The sequence below is a fragment of the Salvelinus alpinus genome, chromosome 12 (genome assembly GCF_045679555.1).
Source record: "Salvelinus alpinus chromosome 12, SLU_Salpinus.1, whole genome shotgun sequence".
NCBI classification, from domain to species: Eukaryota; Metazoa; Chordata; class Actinopteri; order Salmoniformes; family Salmonidae; genus Salvelinus; species Salvelinus alpinus.
In genome coordinates this window covers 47,926,126-47,943,859 of record NC_092097.1, presented here as the reverse complement: position 1 = coordinate 47,943,859, position 17,734 = coordinate 47,926,126, and the positions used below count along the sequence as shown (strand labels likewise).

Genomic DNA, 17,734 nt, shown 5'->3' with positions numbered 1-17,734 from the left:
GCACAGTGGACTAATTCCATGGAAAGAGAACAGCGGATTATAGAATCAAATCTCATAATTGTGTTTGTATGATTAAGGAAATGAATTTAATTTGTCCTATCTGCGCTTTGAGTTCCAAAAATGTTAACCCAAAATAAGTTAGAGGTTTTATTTAAACATTCAGTGAAAGTTTCAAAAACCTCCAGATAACCTATAATTTCTGTTTTCAGAACAATAATAAAACCTCCCAGCAAACTTTCAGGGAACCATTAGTAAATGGTCTCAGAACCTGCATGCAACCTAAAAAATCTACATTCCCAGAACAGGCTAAATGTTCACTTCTGTTCTTAGAACGTTTAAAAAACATTCAGTTTTACCGGTCAGGAAACTTAAGGCTTCATTCCCAGAACCAATGGAAAACCAAAAACGGACATTGCCACAACTTCCAAGGAACCAAATGTGCTAGCTGGGTTTTTTGGTGTCATCATTGTCTTGCATCCCAAAATTGCACCCTATTCCCTATTTAGTGCACTACATTTGACCAGGGCCCTTCAGGGTGCATTGTACAGGGAATGGGGTACAATTTATCACACATTGTTGTTGTTTTTGCCCAATGAGGCTTTAATGCCTCCCAAATTGGCAACTGGGGTGATGAGCATAAACATGATGATATGTCAACACTCTATCTAGCTGCACTTAGAAATTGAAATCTTTCTATGAGTTCTCATAATTTGTTTAGCGATGTGTTTTTACTTCCACTCTGTTGCATTGACCTTTCCTGACCACACTGATATGATACAGTGAAATGAGTGGGCTGTAGGTAGGCACTCAGACCACAGACAGAGTGGCATACGATGAAACAACCAATGGAAATGTAATTGAAATGAATCAATGAACACAATAGATTAATTGAAATCAACCTTTTGAAAAAAAAATGATTATGTATGAACACTCTTATGTGTCTGTAATGCAATGGATCTGGCTCGTGTTATAACATGCTTAAACATGCAATCCTACACTATTTTCGAGGGTGTGCATGATTGAGTCTATTGACGTACCCGTGCCTCAGTCTAAGTAACATAATAAAAAAATCCCCATCAAAATCCGTCTGTTTAAGCTAGAGATGCGCTGTGTCTCAATCCACTGCATCCGCCTATGCCGGCATTCCGCATCTGTGGTGGAAGGTGGCTGAGCTACAGCGGTGTTTGTCAGATCAAGAGACGAAAGTCTTCTCACGAAAACGTCTGTAGCATCTGAATGGTTTGGCCTAGAAACTAATATGATGATGTTCTCCGTTTTGCGTATGACCCCCACAACCCCCACGGGACTCGTCTGAAGTCAGTACTGCCAATGTGCCAACGTCTGTCTGTAGCGACCGAACTGTTTGGGCTACAAACTAATAAAAAGTGAGATTCTCACAAACACGATGGTGTTCTACGTTTTGCTTTACGGCCCCTACAAGTGTCACTGGACTCGTCTGAAGGTAACCCGGTACAGGATTCGTCTGAAGGTAACCCGGTACAGGACTCGTCTGAAGGTAACCCGGTACAGGACTCGTCTGAAGGTAACCCGGTACAGGACTCGTCTGAAGGTAACCCGGTACAGGACTCGTCTGAAGGTAACCCGGTACAGGACTCGTCTGAAGGTAACCCGGTACAGGACTCGTCTGAAGGTAACCCGGTACAGGACTCGTCTGAAGGTAACCCGGTACAGGACTCGTCTGAAGGTAACAAGGTACAGGACTCGTCTGAAGGTAACCCGGTACAGGACTCGTCTGAAGGTAACCCGGTACCGGTTGAAACAATGTATGGAATTATGGAGGTAGTTAAGTGCCAAAAAAAAGGTTAAATATGTGTCCAAAAAATGTAATAATTCCTGAGCTTTCTTATGTCTCCTAGATATCCTGTAGGACAGACACTTCAAAACCTTTTTCCTTATGATACATTTTTTTGACTGTCTTTTTTGCCATTTATGAATGTGTTACTCTATTCAATTCTATGGAATATAATAGTAAAGGCCAAATTCTATATTCTATCCCATTTTTAAAATATGAATATACCTACAGGGGTCCTATTATTCAAAATCAAATAGCTAAATGATCCATGGTATGACCATGTTAAAACAATTCCATATGTTAGCTTAGTAGAACTCCCCCCCCCAAAGGCTTAGGCTTTTAGAGGTTAAGAAACATAAAATATATTCCATACCTTATCCCTTGATTAGCTTAATTAATCTTAAAGCTAATTGACTTTATCAGAAATAAGAAAAAGATTAGTTCTAGCCATCTAGCAGCTATGAATTTAAAGTCCTATTTGACACAATGAAATTGGAAATAACTTTCTATTTCGCTCAAATATTTCTTCATAATATACAACTACAGTTTCATATCACATTGCCAGAGAAATAAGGCACCTTTTCCCAGGAGATGATAAAATAATTGAATTTTTCCTTATCGGTCATCTATTTTTCCACCAGAATGCTATTACTTGACTGCTGGCGGTTGCTTAGCAACAGGAAATATTAATAGGACCTTTTATTAGCCGAGCTTTACCAGTGGAGTACTAAAATGAGGAAGTGGAAAACATGAATGTGTTACATAAATCTTTAGACCTTTCAGGGTTTGCACAAGTCTCTGTTTGTCCAATGATTTATTACGACAATGCTTCATTTATGGAAAAAGGGCCTGTGAAATAAGAAAATGGAACATTAGCCTGAAGGACTATTTGAAAATAAATAATCGCAAAAGGTGAAAAGAAAAGCTGTTTAAGAAGCAGGCCTCTCTCTCTCTCTCTCTCTCTCTCTCTCTCTCTCTCTCTCTCTCTCTCTCTCTCTCTCTCTCTCTCTCTCTCTCGCTCCTCTCTCTCTCTCGCTCCTCTCTCTCTCTCGCTCCTCTCTCTCTCTCGCTCCTCTCTCTCTCTCGCTCCTCTCTCTCTCTCGCTCCTCTCTCTTCGCTCAGGTTTCACAGTGCTATCAAACACAAACATGTTTTTCCCCATTTGTTTTTGGAGGCATTGATCATCTATCCGAGCCTATTGTAATATTTCATACAATATATAAGATACATCCTTTGTCATGCGTGTCGAACATTGATAAAAACTAAATAAAGAAATTGATCTATCATTTCCCTAGAGACGCTATAATCCTTTTAACCAATCACTGAGAATGAAGGTCTCTAGATAGAGAAATGGGTTTTATACCATTAACCCATAATGTATTCTATTTGAATAAAGAGGGTAGAATAGAGTAGCAATCCCTTTGCAGAAAATCTATAGCGGGCTAGTACTACCTGGTAAACACGATAGAAGTTATTGACGGAAAGATATGATTGTACTATGGACTTCTTAACAGAAATATACTGACACTTAAGACCTCTTTTTATTTACCGGATGGATCAATAACTTGCAATTCATGAGTTCAATTAAATTAAATAGTTCAATTAAAGTAGATTGGGTAAGAAATCATCTTGCCTTGAACAATAATACATTTGATCAAACATAATTTGAAACTACAATAGAAAAATCTATGTACAGCAAGTAGCCATGGTCTATTTGTTATTTTAACAAAGCACATAATAAATGTCAAATGCATTATCCATTTGCTAATCTACATTGCGTCATCTCTCCACATTGGCGGGTAATGTGCAGATCTAGTTAAATGACTGAAAGCTGGCATTAGGGAGAACACGTTACGCTGCACCTCTGGTATCTTTTCCTTCATTCATTAGTTTTGTCTGTGACAAGTTAAGTTGACATTGTGGCTCATCTTTCATTCACATACACTCAGAGAACACCTGCCTTAAGCTCCGGAGACCGGAGACCCATCTAGCTGCCACCTTTAACATGACAACCGGGTCAAGATTAATACCGTTCAATTCATCCTTGGAATAATAGCCAGGAGATTAAAGGATTGTTAATTCAGTCTTGCATTTAAAACGTTGCAAAAGCCAATATGAAGCTGCAAGCTGAATATGAGAATCCTTGGCGTCTACCTCTTTATAATATCGTTAATGAACTTCCATGACAATGGGGGTCAACTAATTGGCCTCCCTCATTGTCCTCATGCATCCTGTAACAGGGTACATGAGCATAGTTTCAAGTCTCAAGTTAATGTCACGTGCACAAGTACAGTGAAACATGTTTATTGCGAGCCCAAAACCCAACAATGCATTATTCTATCAATAAACACACAATAAATAAAATTAAGAAATAAGCAATATTAGCATATTAGCATAACAACATGCTAGTAGCGGTAATACCTTGATATTCAAATGAAAGCTAATAACAAAATCCCTTGGTGATCTATGCATTGATCAATAACTATTTAATATGAACACTTTAATGTTGACAATGATGATGACTAAGATATAACGGTCCCGTGTGGCTCAGTTGGTAGAGCATGCGATTGCAACGCCAGGGTTGTGGGTTCAATTCCCACGGGGGGACCAGGATGAATATGTATGAACTTTCCAATTTGTAAGTCGCTCTGGATAAGAGCGTCTGCTAAATGACTTAAATGAAATAAATGAAATATAAGTAAATGAAAGGTATGAATAAGATACCCAGTCAAAGATTCATGATTCAAGTATGCAGTATTTCTTGAAATATCCACGTAGTAGAGACCAGTAGTAGACTGGCCACGTAACACAGACCAGTAGTAGACTGGCCACGTAGTACAGACCAGTAGTAGACTGGCCACGTAGTACAGACCAGTAGTAGACTGGCCAGGTAGGACAGACCAGTAGTAGACTGGCCAGGTAGGACAGACCAGTAGTAGACTGGCCACGTAGTACAGACCAGTAGTAGACTGGCCAGGTAGGACAGACCAGTAGTAGACTGGCCAGGTAGGACAGACCAGTAGTAGACTGGCCAGGTAGGACAGACCAGTAGTAGACTGGCCACGTAGTACAGACCAGTAGTAGACTGGCCACGTAGGACAGACCAGTAGTAGACTGGCCACGTAGGACAGACCAGTAGTAGACTGGCCAGGAAACACAGACCAGTAGTAGACTGGCCAGGTAGCACAGACCAGTAGTAGACTGGCCAGGAAACACAGACCAGTAGTAGACTGGCCAGGTAGCACAGAGCAGTAGTAGACTGGCCATGTAACACAGAGCAGTAGTAGACTGGCCAGGTAACACAGACCAGTAGTAGACTGGCCAGGTAGCACAGAGCAGTAGTAGACTGGCCAGGTAACACAGACCAGTAGTAGACTGGCCAGGTAGCACAGAGCACTAGTAGACTGGCCACGTAACACAGACCAGTAGTAGACTGGCCAGGTAGCACAGACCAGTCGTAGACTGGCCAGGTAGTACAGACCAGTAGTAGACTGGCCAGGTAGTACAGACTAGTAGCAGGACTAATACACTGGAATACAACTTGCACTCTGGTCATTAACACATAAAGGGCAGCTCCGCAGCAAATGCACAAGCCAATGAAGACAGGGCACAATAAACAACTGTGGGATCCAGTATGTAATCCTAGTCCAGAAACCCTCCACCACCGGCCGATGGGTATCTCCCTAAACTGTATGGATAAATTCAGTGCAACCTGAGCGTGGATATTAAATGTCTAATGTGTTTTGGAACTTGTGGAAGATGCTATGACAGTTAGCACATTGACAGAGAGAGTGGAGGGCTTGCCAAGTGCATCAGAGAAAAGGCTCTCTAAAAGATATCGGGTTCGTCCAGGACGGGCTCGGGACTGCAACACAATAACCATCAGTTTAGGCCCTTATGAATTGAAAATGCCTCTCAACGAAATCAGGGAAGTACAGTCAAGGATGTGTTTCAGGCCTAATTGTTGTAGGAAGAACAACAACAGCAGTGTTAGTACTTTACCTATGCAGATGAGAGGGAGCGTTTTATTGTCTCTCAGCACTCTGTGTTTGTGGCTTGCCGATAGACACGTGTTTTTAAGTGTGTTAGGGTAAGAGGCTGAGCAAAGTGTTGAAAAGAAGCAGAAATCATAACAAATACGTTTGTGGAGAAGAGGTGTGGGTGTATAGGGATGATGTAAAGCTGTACAGTAGGTATGCACCCACAGCTAGCATTTAGCATTAGCATTTAGCACACAGGGCAGTCTGGGAGTGTTCAGAAAGAAGAGGCTATCAGCTTTAGTTGATAAATGAATGTGCCCACTCTTGTTAGATTTGAGCTAATATTATTAGCTTTTAGCTTATTAGGTTTTCAAGTTCAGGTTCATTTATTTGTCATATACACATGATATACATGGAGAACACAGTGCAACGAAATGCTTACTTGCAGGTTCATCACTAGCTAGCAACACCATTAGCTTTCAGCTAATACATGCTAATTCACACCAGCACCATCCACTGGTCCTCCACACTAAATGCCATATATCCCATAAGGCAGCTGGGCCTGAAACGTTTAACACTGGGAGCTAAGATAATACATATAACATATGAATATAATATAAGATAACATACTAAGCTACAGTATATGCAAAGTATTGTCCTATACACCCAAGTTATGTTCTGCCTTCAAACTACTTATTACTTCTGGTGTTCTGCTAGTTTACCGAATTTGGAATGGCTTGGTTTGAAGCCCATAAGTCTTTCAGTATTTATGTAAGGGCCAAATATGTGAACCTCTTTTCCTGAACTGCATAATTTCTTAAACATCTAACACTCAAGTCCTTAACAAATGTGCTGAAAATTGAAGATAAATGTCCATTTAGAATGAGAGCTACTTTCCCTTTCAGCAATATCTCTCTCTCTCTCTCTCTCTCTCTCTCTCTCTCTCTCTCTCTCTCTCTCTCTCTCTCTCTCTCTCTCTCTCTCTCTCTCTCTCTCTCTCTCTCTCTCTCTCTCTCGTCTCTCTCTCTCTCTCTCTCTCTCTCTCTCTCTCTCTCTCTCTCTCTTTCTCTCTCTCTCTCTCTCTCTCTCTCTCTCTCTCTCTCTCTCTCTCTCTCTCTCTCTCTCTCTCTCTCTCTCCCCCTTCCCTTTCTCTCTTTCTCGCTCCATCCATCCCCATTGCACTCTTTTCATTGTCCAGCTCACGTATTGAATCTTTCTGATGAAAACAGATCTCACTGCAGCGCCACAATAGAATGGCTGATGCAGGAAAGATGAAACCTAATGGATTTTTTTTTCAATGTGCTCAAGACTGAATGTAAGGCCTGACCTCCAGATGTACTAGATCCATTTCAGGAGCAGAGATATTGTTTATGGAGAGGAAGAAGTAGAAGAAGAGGCCACAACAACACATTGAGCCGTGTTCCAACACAACATGATACAAACACATACAGTACCAGTCAAAAGCTTAGACACACCTACTCATTCAAGGGTTTTTCTTTATCTTTACTATTTTCTACAATGTAGAATAATTGAAGACATCAAAACTATGAAATAACACACATGGAATAATGTAGTAACCAAAAAAGTGTTTAACAAAATATATTTTAGATTTTAGAGTCTTCAAAGTAGCCACCCTTTGCCTTGATGACAGCTTTGCACACTCTTGGCATTCTCTCAACCAGCTTCACCTGGAATGCTTTTCCAATAGTATTGAAGGAGTTCCCACATATGCTGAGCACTTGTTGGCTGCTTTTCCTTCACTCTGCGGTCCAACTCATTCCAAACCATCTCAATTGGGTTGAGGTCGGGTGATTGTGGAGGCCAGGTCATCTGATGCAGCACTCCATCACTCTTCTTCTTGGTCAAATAGCCTTTACACAGCTTTGAGGTGTGTTTGGTCATTGTCCTGTTGAAAATCAATTGATAGTCCCACTAAACGCAAACCAGATGGGATGGCATATCGTTGCAGAATGTTGTGGTAGCCATGCTGTTTAAATTTTTAAATTTTAAATTTAACCTTTATTTAACTAGGGAAGTCAGTTAAGAACAAATTCACACCATCACACCTCCTCCTCCTCCATGCTTCACAGTGGGAACCACACATGTGGAGATGATCCGTTCACCTACTCTGCGTCTTACAAAGACTGCGGTTGGAACCAAAAATCTCAAATCTGGACTCATCAGACCGAAGGACAGATTACCACCGGTCTAATGTCCATTGCTCGTGTTTCTTGGCCCAAGCAAGTCTCTTCTTCTTATTGATGTCCTTCAGTAGTGGTTTCTTTGCAGCATTTCGACTATGAAGGCCTGATTCACGCAGTCTCCTCTGAACCGTTGATGTTGAGATGTATCTGTTACTTGAACTCCTTGAAGCATTTATTTGGTTTGCAATCTTGAGGCTGGTAACTCTAATGAACCTATCCTCTGCAGCAGAGGTAACTCTGGGTCTTCCTTTCCTGTGGCGGTCCTCATGAGAGCCAGTTTCATCATAGCCCTTGATGGTTTTTGTGACTGGACATGAAGAAACTTTCGAAGTTCTTGAAATGTTCCACATTGTCTGACCTTCATGTCTTAATGTAATGATGGACTGTTGTTTATCTTTGCTTATTTGAGCTAGCTGTTCTTGCTATAATATGAACTTGGTCTTTTACCAAATAGGGCTATCTTCTGTATAGCACCCCTACCTTGTCACAACACAACTGTTTGGCTCAAACACATTAAGAAGGCACACCTGTTAATTGAAATGCATTCCAGACTACCTCATGAAGCTGGTTGAGAGGATGCTAAAAGTGTGCAAAGCTATCATCAGGGCAAAGGGTGGCTACTTTGAAGAATCTCAAATATAAAATATATTTTGATTTGTTTAACACTTCTTTGGTAACTACATGATTCCATGTGTTATTTCATACTCTTGATGTCTTCACTATTGTTCTACAATGTAGAAAATAGTAAAAATAAAGAAAAAACGTGGAATGAGTAGGTGTGTCCAAACTTTTGACTGGCACTGTATACAGCAATACACCAATATATACAACAACATACACACCGATACAGCAGCTCTGATATATATGCCAATATATACACCAACTATATATATCAACAGTAGTAGGCCTGATAACCAACAATGACGAGACAGCCTAAAGGGAGGAGGTGAGGGCCCTGGGAGTGTGGTGCCAAGAAAATAACCTCTCACCCAATGTCAACAAAACAAAGGAGCTGATCGTGGACTTCAGGAAACAGCAGAGGGAACACGCCCCTATCCACATCGTCAGGACCGCAGTGGAGAAGGTGGAAAGCTTCAAGTTCCTCAGCGTACACATCACTGACAAACTGAAATGGTCCACCCACACATTAACTGACTGACAAATTTCTTCAAATTTCTTCAGCCTCCCTAAGGTTGAAGAGGCGCAACAGCGCCTCTTCAACCTTAGGGAGGCTGAAGAAATTTGGCTTGGCAGCTAAAACCCTCACAAACTTTTACAGATGCACAATTGAGAGCATCCTGTCGGGCTGTATCACCGTCTGGTACAGAAACTGCACCGCCCGCAACCGCAGGGCTCTCCAGAGGGTGGTGCAGTCTGCCCAATGCATCACCGGGGGCATACTACCTGCCCTCCAGGACACCTACAGCAGCCGATGTCACAGGGAGGCCAAAAGGACAACAACCACCCGAGCCGCTGCCTATTTACCCCGCTATCATCCAGAAGGCGAGGTCAGTACAGGTGCATCAAAGCTGGGATCGAGAGACTGAAAAACAGCTTCTACCTCAAGGCCATCAGACTGTTAAATAGCCATTACTAGCACATTCGAGGCTGCTGCCCTATATACATAGACTTGAAATCACTGGCCTCTATAATAATTGTAACACTAGTCACTTTAATTGTCACACCCTGATCTGTTTCACATCTTTATGCTTGTCTCCACCCCCCTCCAGGTGTCGCCAATCTTCCCCATTATTCCCTGTGTCTTTATACCTGTGTTCTCTGTTTGTCTGTTGCCAGTTCATTTTCTTCATGAAGCCTACTAGAGTTCGTTCCCCTGCTCATGCCTGTTTCTTGCTCCTGTTTTCTAGTCCTTCCCGGTTTTGACCGTTATGCCTGCCCTGAACCTCAGCCTGCCTGCCGTTCTGTACCTTACCCCACCTTACTGGCTTATTGACCCCTGCCTGCCCTGACCCTGAGACTGCCTGCCGTACTGTACCTTACCCCACCTTACTGGCTTATTGACCCCTGCCTGCCCTGACCCTGAGACTGCCTGCCGTACTGTACCTTACCCCACCTTACTGGCTTATTGACCCCTGCCTGCCCTGACCCTGAGACTGCCTGCCGTACTGTACCTTACCCCACCTTACTGGCTTATTGACCCCTGCCTGCCCTGACCCTGAGACTGCCTGCCGTTCTGTACCTTACCCCACCTTACTGGCTTATTGACCCCTGCCTGCCCTGACCCTGAGACTGCCTGCCGTACTGTACCTTACCCCACCTTACTGGCTTATTGACCCCTGCCTGCCCTGACCCTGAGACTGCCTGCCGTACTGGACCTTACCCCACCTTACTGGCTTATTGACCCCTGCCTGCCCTGACCCTGAGACTGCCTGCCGTTCTGTACCTTACCCCACCTTACTGGCTTATTGACCCCTGCCTGCCCTGACCCTGAGACTGCCTGCCGTTCTGTACCTTACCCCACCTTACTGGCTTATTGACCCCTGCCTGCCCTGACCCTGAGACTGCCTGCCGTTCTGTACCTTACCCCACCTTACTGGCTTATTGACCCCTGCCTGCCCTGACCCTGAGACTGCCTGCTGTTCTGGACCCTTTGCACCCTCTCTGGATTATTGATCCCTGCCTGCCTTTGACCTGTCATTTGCCTGCCATTTGCCTGTCCCTGTTTTAGTAATACACGTTTGATTCTTCAACACTGTCTGCATCTGGGTCATACCTGAAACTTGATATTAATAATGTTTACATATTTTGCATTACTCATTTAAATATATATATATATATATATATATTTCACCTTTATTTAACCAGGTAGGCCAGTTGAGAACAAGTTCTCATTTACAACTGTGACCTGGTCAAGATAAAGCAAAGCAGTGCAACAAAAAACATCAACACAGAGTTACATGGCATAAACAAAAGTACAATCAATAACAGAAAAATCTATATACAGTATGTGCAAATGGAGTAAGGAGGTAAGGCAATAAATAGTCCATAGGTAGCAAAGTAATTACAATTTAGCAAATTAACACTGGAGTGATAGATGTGCAGATGATGATGTGCAATTAGAAATACTGGTGTGCAAAAGAGCAAAAAAAATTAATAAAAACAATATGGGGATGAGGTAGGTAGTTGGATGGGTTATTTACAGATGGGCTGTGTACAGCTGCAGTGATCGGTGAGCTGCTGATATAGCTGATGCTTAAAGTTAGTGAGGGAGATATAAGTCTCCAACTTCAGCTATTTTTGCAATTCGTTCCAGTCATTGGCAGCAGAGAACTGGAAGGAAAGGCAGTGTTGGCTTTGGGGATGACCAGTGAGATATACCTGCTGGAGCGCGTGCTACGGGTGGTTGTTGTTATGGTGACCAGTGAGCTGACATAAGGCGGAGCTTTACCTAGAAAATACTTATAGATGACCTGGTGCCAGTGGGTCTGGCGACGAATATGTAGCGAGGGCCAGCCGACGAGAGCATACAGGTCGCAGTGGTGGGTAGTATATGGGGCATTGGTGACAAAATGGATGGCACTGTGATAGACTGCATCCAGTTTGCTAAGCAGAGTGTTGGAGGCTATTTTGTAAATGATATCGCCAAAGTCGAGGATCGGTAGGATAGTCCGTTTTACGAGGGTATGTTTGGCAGCGTGAATGAAGGAGGCTTTAAAAATAGGAAGCTGATTCTAGATTTAATTTTGGATTGGAGATGCTTAATATGAGTGCGGAAGGAGAGTTTACAGTCTAGCCAGACACCTAGGTATTTGTAGTTGTCCACATATTCTAAGTCAGAACCAGAGTAGTGATGCTAGTCGGGCGGGCGGGTGCGGGCAGTGATCGGTTGAAGACCATGCATTTAGTTTTACTAGCGTTTAAGAGCAGTTGGAGGCCATGGAAGGAGAGTTGTAATGGCATTGAAGCTAGTTTGGAGGTTTGTTAACACAGTGTCCAAAGAAGGGCCAGATGTATACAGAATGATGTCGTCTGAGTAGAGGTGGATCCAGTGGCGCCGTGGGCCTGGGGCCTAGGCCTTCAGTGAGGTCCTACACAGTCCCACCCGAATTAATCCACCTCTTATTACCATCATTATGCCATGGCTCTAGACACTATACATTTAGACAGAAACGCAGTATAACCAGGCGTTGCGTCACCTTGAAATTGACAAATTGACATTTTTGGGTAAACAGTGTTTAACAGACAACTCAAGTTTGCAAAGCCAGTGTGGCTCCAAACACCAAATCGATCACTTGCAAATAATAGGCATTCCCAGCAGTACAGTTTGCAGTGCTTCTCGGAGCCTGTGAGCAATTGACAGCGCTCGTAGTTGAAACTTTGAAAGTGGCGAGCGAACGAACCCCTTCTCGTCTGTGACAGGCTTTGTGGCGTCGGGCGACCTCTCCTTACAATGTCTAACTTTTCTTGAAAAGTTCGTCTTGAGAATGGCGTTATAATTATATCCTCGACCAAATCGATATCTTCTCCTCCTTCCGCCATTGTGGGTTGAAAAAACAGCTTAGTAGAACGCGAATTAATTCGTTTATCAAATTCAGTTTCCTAGATCTGCATAGACCTGCCCATAGGACCTGCCTCTCAATATTGGTAATCCAATCAAAAGACGTGGACGCACTACGCCTGCTAGCTGGCTCCTGTGTAACACTGGAGCCAGCCAGCAGGCGTACAATAGCCAACTCTAAAGCTGATTGGTTGACACAAAATTTGTATTTCCATTCACTTTAAGCTACAAGCGCCCGCACTGTTGATTCTGGAGGCCTGAGGGCAGATTTTAGACCCCTGGCAACACATGATGGCTGAATATGATTGGATAAAAGATCTAACATAAAGACCAGCCCTCCAAATCTCAACCTGGGGCTGGAAGCAGTGCAACCAAGAGGAAAGCTATGAAATGAAGAGTATAACTCTTACTCTGGGGAATAATTTAATACATATTTGTGGGAAAATATATTTAAAAAATATATATATTCTGATGATGTTTAGGCCAGCAGAGAAGGCCTTGCAGGCCCTGACGGCCCACCACTGGGTGGATCAAGGAATCACCCGCAGCAATAGCGACATCATTGATATATACAGAGAAAAGAGTCGGCCCGAGAATTGAACCCTGTGATACCCCCATAGAGACTACCAGAGGTCCGGACAACAGGCCCTCCGATTTGACACACTGAACTCTATCCAAGAAGTAGTTGGTGAACCAGGCGAGGCGGTCATTTGAGAAACCAATAAGATAGAATACAGATAAGAATACAGTGATTGACAGAGTCGAAAGCCTTGGCCAGGTCGATGAAGACGGCTGTCTTTTATCGATGGCGGTTATGATATCGTTTAGTACCTTGAGCACAGCGGAGAAGGTACGGTGGAATTCGAAATGGTCAGTGATCTGTTTGTTAACTTGGCTTTCGAAGACTTTGGAAAGGCAGGGCAGGATGGATATAGGTCTATAACAGTTTGGGTCTAGAGTGTCACCCCCATATACATCTCATATGTATATACTGTAATCTACCCTATTCTACTGTATCTTAATCTATGCCGCTCTGACATTGCTTGTCAAAAAATGTATATACTCTTAATTCTATTCCTTTACTTTCGATTGTGTCTATTGTTATATATTACTTGTTAGATATTACTGCCCCGTTGGAGCTAGAAACACAAGCGTTTTGCTACACCCACAATAGCATGTGCTAAACATGTGTATGTGACAAACAAAATTTGATTTGATTCTGATTTGATTTGAACACTAATATATACATCAATATATGCAACTATACACCAACACTAATATATACACCAATATATACACAACTATATACACCATCAGTAATATATACACCAATATATAAACAAACTATATACACCATCAGTAATATATACACCGATATATAAACCAACTATATACACCAACACTAATATATACACCAACATATAGAACTATATACACCATCAGTAATATATACACCAATATATACAACTATATATACCATCACTAATATATACACAACTATATACACCAACACTAATATATAGTATACAGATGTGAAATCACATGAGTATAGTGATGAATCACATTCAAATACACTCCTTGCCCTCGAAACAATACTGTGTACATGAGTACTTATACATATCTCCACGTATACAATCTTGTGTGTATCATGTATTTGTGGCAAACATATACATGACATACAATCATGATGTTATCAGGTACACAATGTATGGATGCTCTCTCTGTATATGCTTCTACAAAAGACACATTGACAAACTGGATGATCTGTAAGGATCAAATAAGAAGCAGCCATTACTATAAAGTGGAAGACATGTACGGCTGTGAATAATAATAATAATAACATTTGATAAATAATACTTTATTATATAGCGCTTTTCAAAAACCCAAAGACACTTAAACTCTTGAACGCTTGAAGGTCTCATCCTGTTTAGTGTAGTGTTGCCACAAAAATACCTCCATGTCCTCTATATGGCTACATTAGACTCTCAAAAGACACCATAATTCAAAGGAAACCATAGTTATTTTGTGAAATATCAAATATCCAAATTTACTGTCTGGATAATACTTTTCATAGTAATAAAAAAGCTGATATTTGTTTTTGTGCGGATGCCATTTCCAAAGCCATAATTGTGTGTATTGATGATGCAGTATGACCAAGTATACAATCAGATATGCTGGTCCTAAGTTAATACCTTGAACTCTCAGTCTCTATACAGTTTCTGTGTAAAAAAGTAGATTTTTTTTTTCTCAGTTAAAATTACACTTTGTTTTTCTGACCAGGTACATAAAAGTGTCTCTACTCTCTATATAGACAGTTTCATTATACTGATGGTGTATACAGTAGATGTTAAATATGTCCCAAAATGCACCCTATTCCCTACATAGTGCACTACTTTCAACCAGAGCCCTATGAGCCCTTGTCAAAAGTAGTGCACCTTGCAGAGAATAGGGTGCCATTTGGGATGCATTTGACTGTTTTATAGAGAATGATCTCATTCCAGACACATGGAAACAATGTCGATTTCCTGCCTTTTCTCATGAATACAATTATGATGACAATTTGTGGCACACTGAAGCAGTTTGTGTAAAAAGGCTGAGTGAGGCTGTATTCATACATTATAGCAATCAGTGTATTCATATTGGATGTTTGACACTGCTGGATATACCCACAAACCTTTGTGTTTCAGAGCTGACAGGGCAATCCCTTACTTTACCTTGTTCTTGATATTGCATGTCATATGAAACCAACAGAGACATGATGTACATAGCCTGTGTTGTTAATGTAAAATTTGACTATTCAAAAAGTTACAAAGCAGAAGAGTAGGCAGTCTAGACCAAAAAAAAACGATATGCTTTCTCTAGAGCCAAACCATCTATGTTCTCCTCATCCAAACTACTTGCAGAAATGCCCATTTTGAGACAATTGTTTCAAACTGTATCTGTTTCAAACTGAAAACTATTTTAGGCGTACTGGTCTCCTCAGGCAAGAGACAAGGAACACAACTCTCTGACCACCAGTCGTTGGTACCACCAAATTATGGAGTGGGTGAATCAGTATCAGACCAACTACTTGCAATACTTTGAGTGTTTGCTTAAGGCTGCCTGGTCTGCCAGGTGGGCGGACCAGTCATTTTTAGAACTGGTCTAGTAGCTCCATTGCAACAGGAAAACTAAATCGAGCACAGATGAAGTATTTGAAATTATTTCGAATAGTATTTCAACCCAGGTGTGGTATCAAAGCAAACCGCTTGTGGGGGACTCACCGAGGGCAGGTGGCTGGAGGGCAGGTGGCCGTCTTGGGCCAGCATATTGGACATCATGAGGGCGGGCAGCTCCTGGTAGGAGTAGGGGTTGAGCAGGCCGTTGTGGTGGGCCCCTAGGGAGTGGCACAGGTAGCCTGACTCGGGGTCCATCAGGTGGAGCAGGGAGGGCTCGGCGTGGTTAGGAGGGGTGATGGGGGGGATCTCGTAGTCCTCGTCCCCCGCACCGTTCCCACCACCTCCTCCTCCCTGTCCGGAATAGCTCTGGAAGGACAAACAGAGGGAGATGATGTGAGATTGTATGTACAGCCATGAGCAGTGTAGGATTGATGTAGCGCGTAGGTAGGTTAGCCATGAGCAGTGTAGGTATGATGTAGCGTGTAGGTAGGTTAGCTATGAGCAGTGTAGGATTGATGTAGCGTGTAGGTAGGTTAGCCATGAGCAGTGTAGGTATGATGTAGCGTGTAGGTAGGTTAGCTATGAGCAGTGTAGGATTGATGTAGCGTGTAGGTAGGTTAGCCATGAGCACTGTAGGATTGATGTAGCGTGTAGGTAGGTTAGCCATGAGCAGTGTAGGTATGATGTAGCGTGTAGGTAGGTTAGCCATGAGCAGTGTAGGTATGATGTAGCGCGTAGGTAGGTTAGCCATGAGCAGTGTAGGATTGATGTAGCGTGTAGGTAGGTTAGCTATGAGCAGTGTAGGATTGATGTAGCGCGTAGGTAGGTTAGCCATGAGCAGTGTAGGCTTGATGTAGCGCGTAGGTAGGTTAGCCATGAGCAGTGTAGGATTGATGTAGCGCGTAGGTAGGTTAGCCATGAGCAGTGTAGGATTGATGTAGCGTGTAGGTAGGTTAGCCATGAGCAGTGTAGGATTGATGTAGCGCGTAGGTAGGTTAGCTATGAGCAGTGTAGGCTTGATGTAGCGCGTAGGTAGGTTAGCCATGAGCAGTGTAGGATTGATGTAGCGCGTAGGTAGGTTAGCCATGAGCAGTGTAGGATTGATGTAGCGTGTAGGTAGGTTAGCCATGAGCAGTGTAGGATTGATGTAGCGCGTAGGTAGGTTAGCTATGAGCACTGTAGGATTGATGTAGCGCGTAGGTAGGTTAGCTATGAGCACTGTAGGATTGATGTAGCGCGTAGGTAGGTTAGCTATGAGCACTGTAGGATTGATGTAGCGTGTATGTAGGTTAGCCATGAGCACTGTAGGATTTTAGACCATCTGAGGTGTAGGGGAGAGGTCATTTTGAGAACAGTCAATTATTTAATGAGGAAATGGTGCCCCTCAACCCCCACCCCAGGGATGGTTGTTATGACAATGATAAAGAGTACATCTCCCTATAACCCCACACTCCACCCACAGTCCCCAATTACACCCTACCTATATGCTTCTCTTGTTTAAAGACTCTAGTGCATAACAGTAACATGAGCTTTCAGACATCTGAAAACAGTAAATGTACATGAAATAGAGCAGATCATTTGTTACCATGTTTTCAGAATAACAGTATGCATATCTGTGTATTGCTGTACTATCAATAGGTCCATCGTGCTATGTGCTGCAATAAGGAAAAATATCATTCTGAATTCTAAAGTCGGGGAAAAAATTAAATAAATACATGGGAAATTCAATGGGAACGAAAAAGCAATTTTGTCTGAGGCACTCTGACTTGACTCCCTCTGTAATGACTGAGTCAAGTTAATCATCACAAATAATATTCCTGTGTCAGCCATTCAAGGGGTTTTTAATCAATTTTTTATGATTCATTTCTTGGCGTATACATAAAAATGTCAGTTCTGAAACATTTCAGAAATCAATTCAATATCATGTTTGTGTAGGCTGTCATCCTCTGCACTGGCGTGGTCATTTATCTCAAGAGAATCCTTTCAGAAAATACAAGGCAAAGCCAAGGTAAAAGGGATTCTCAGAGAGCTCTTTTCTACTAAAGTTTTAAGTAAATAAC

At 42.4% G+C, this 17,734-nt stretch overlaps 1 protein-coding gene across 3 annotated transcripts in view; it reads right to left on the bottom strand.

Annotated features, from left to right (window-relative positions):
- Window positions 1–17,734, bottom strand: part of LOC139536282 (TOX high mobility group box family member 2-like) — a 189,900-nt gene that overhangs the window by 46,609 nt on the left and 125,557 nt on the right. For all 3 annotated transcript variants that reach the window (XM_071336679.1, XM_071336681.1, XM_071336682.1), the window contains one exon: window positions 15,780–16,040. In XM_071336679.1, coding sequence (XP_071192780.1) covers window positions 15,780–16,040 — 261 coding nt within the window. The remainder of the gene's footprint in view (window positions 1–15,779; window positions 16,041–17,734) is intronic.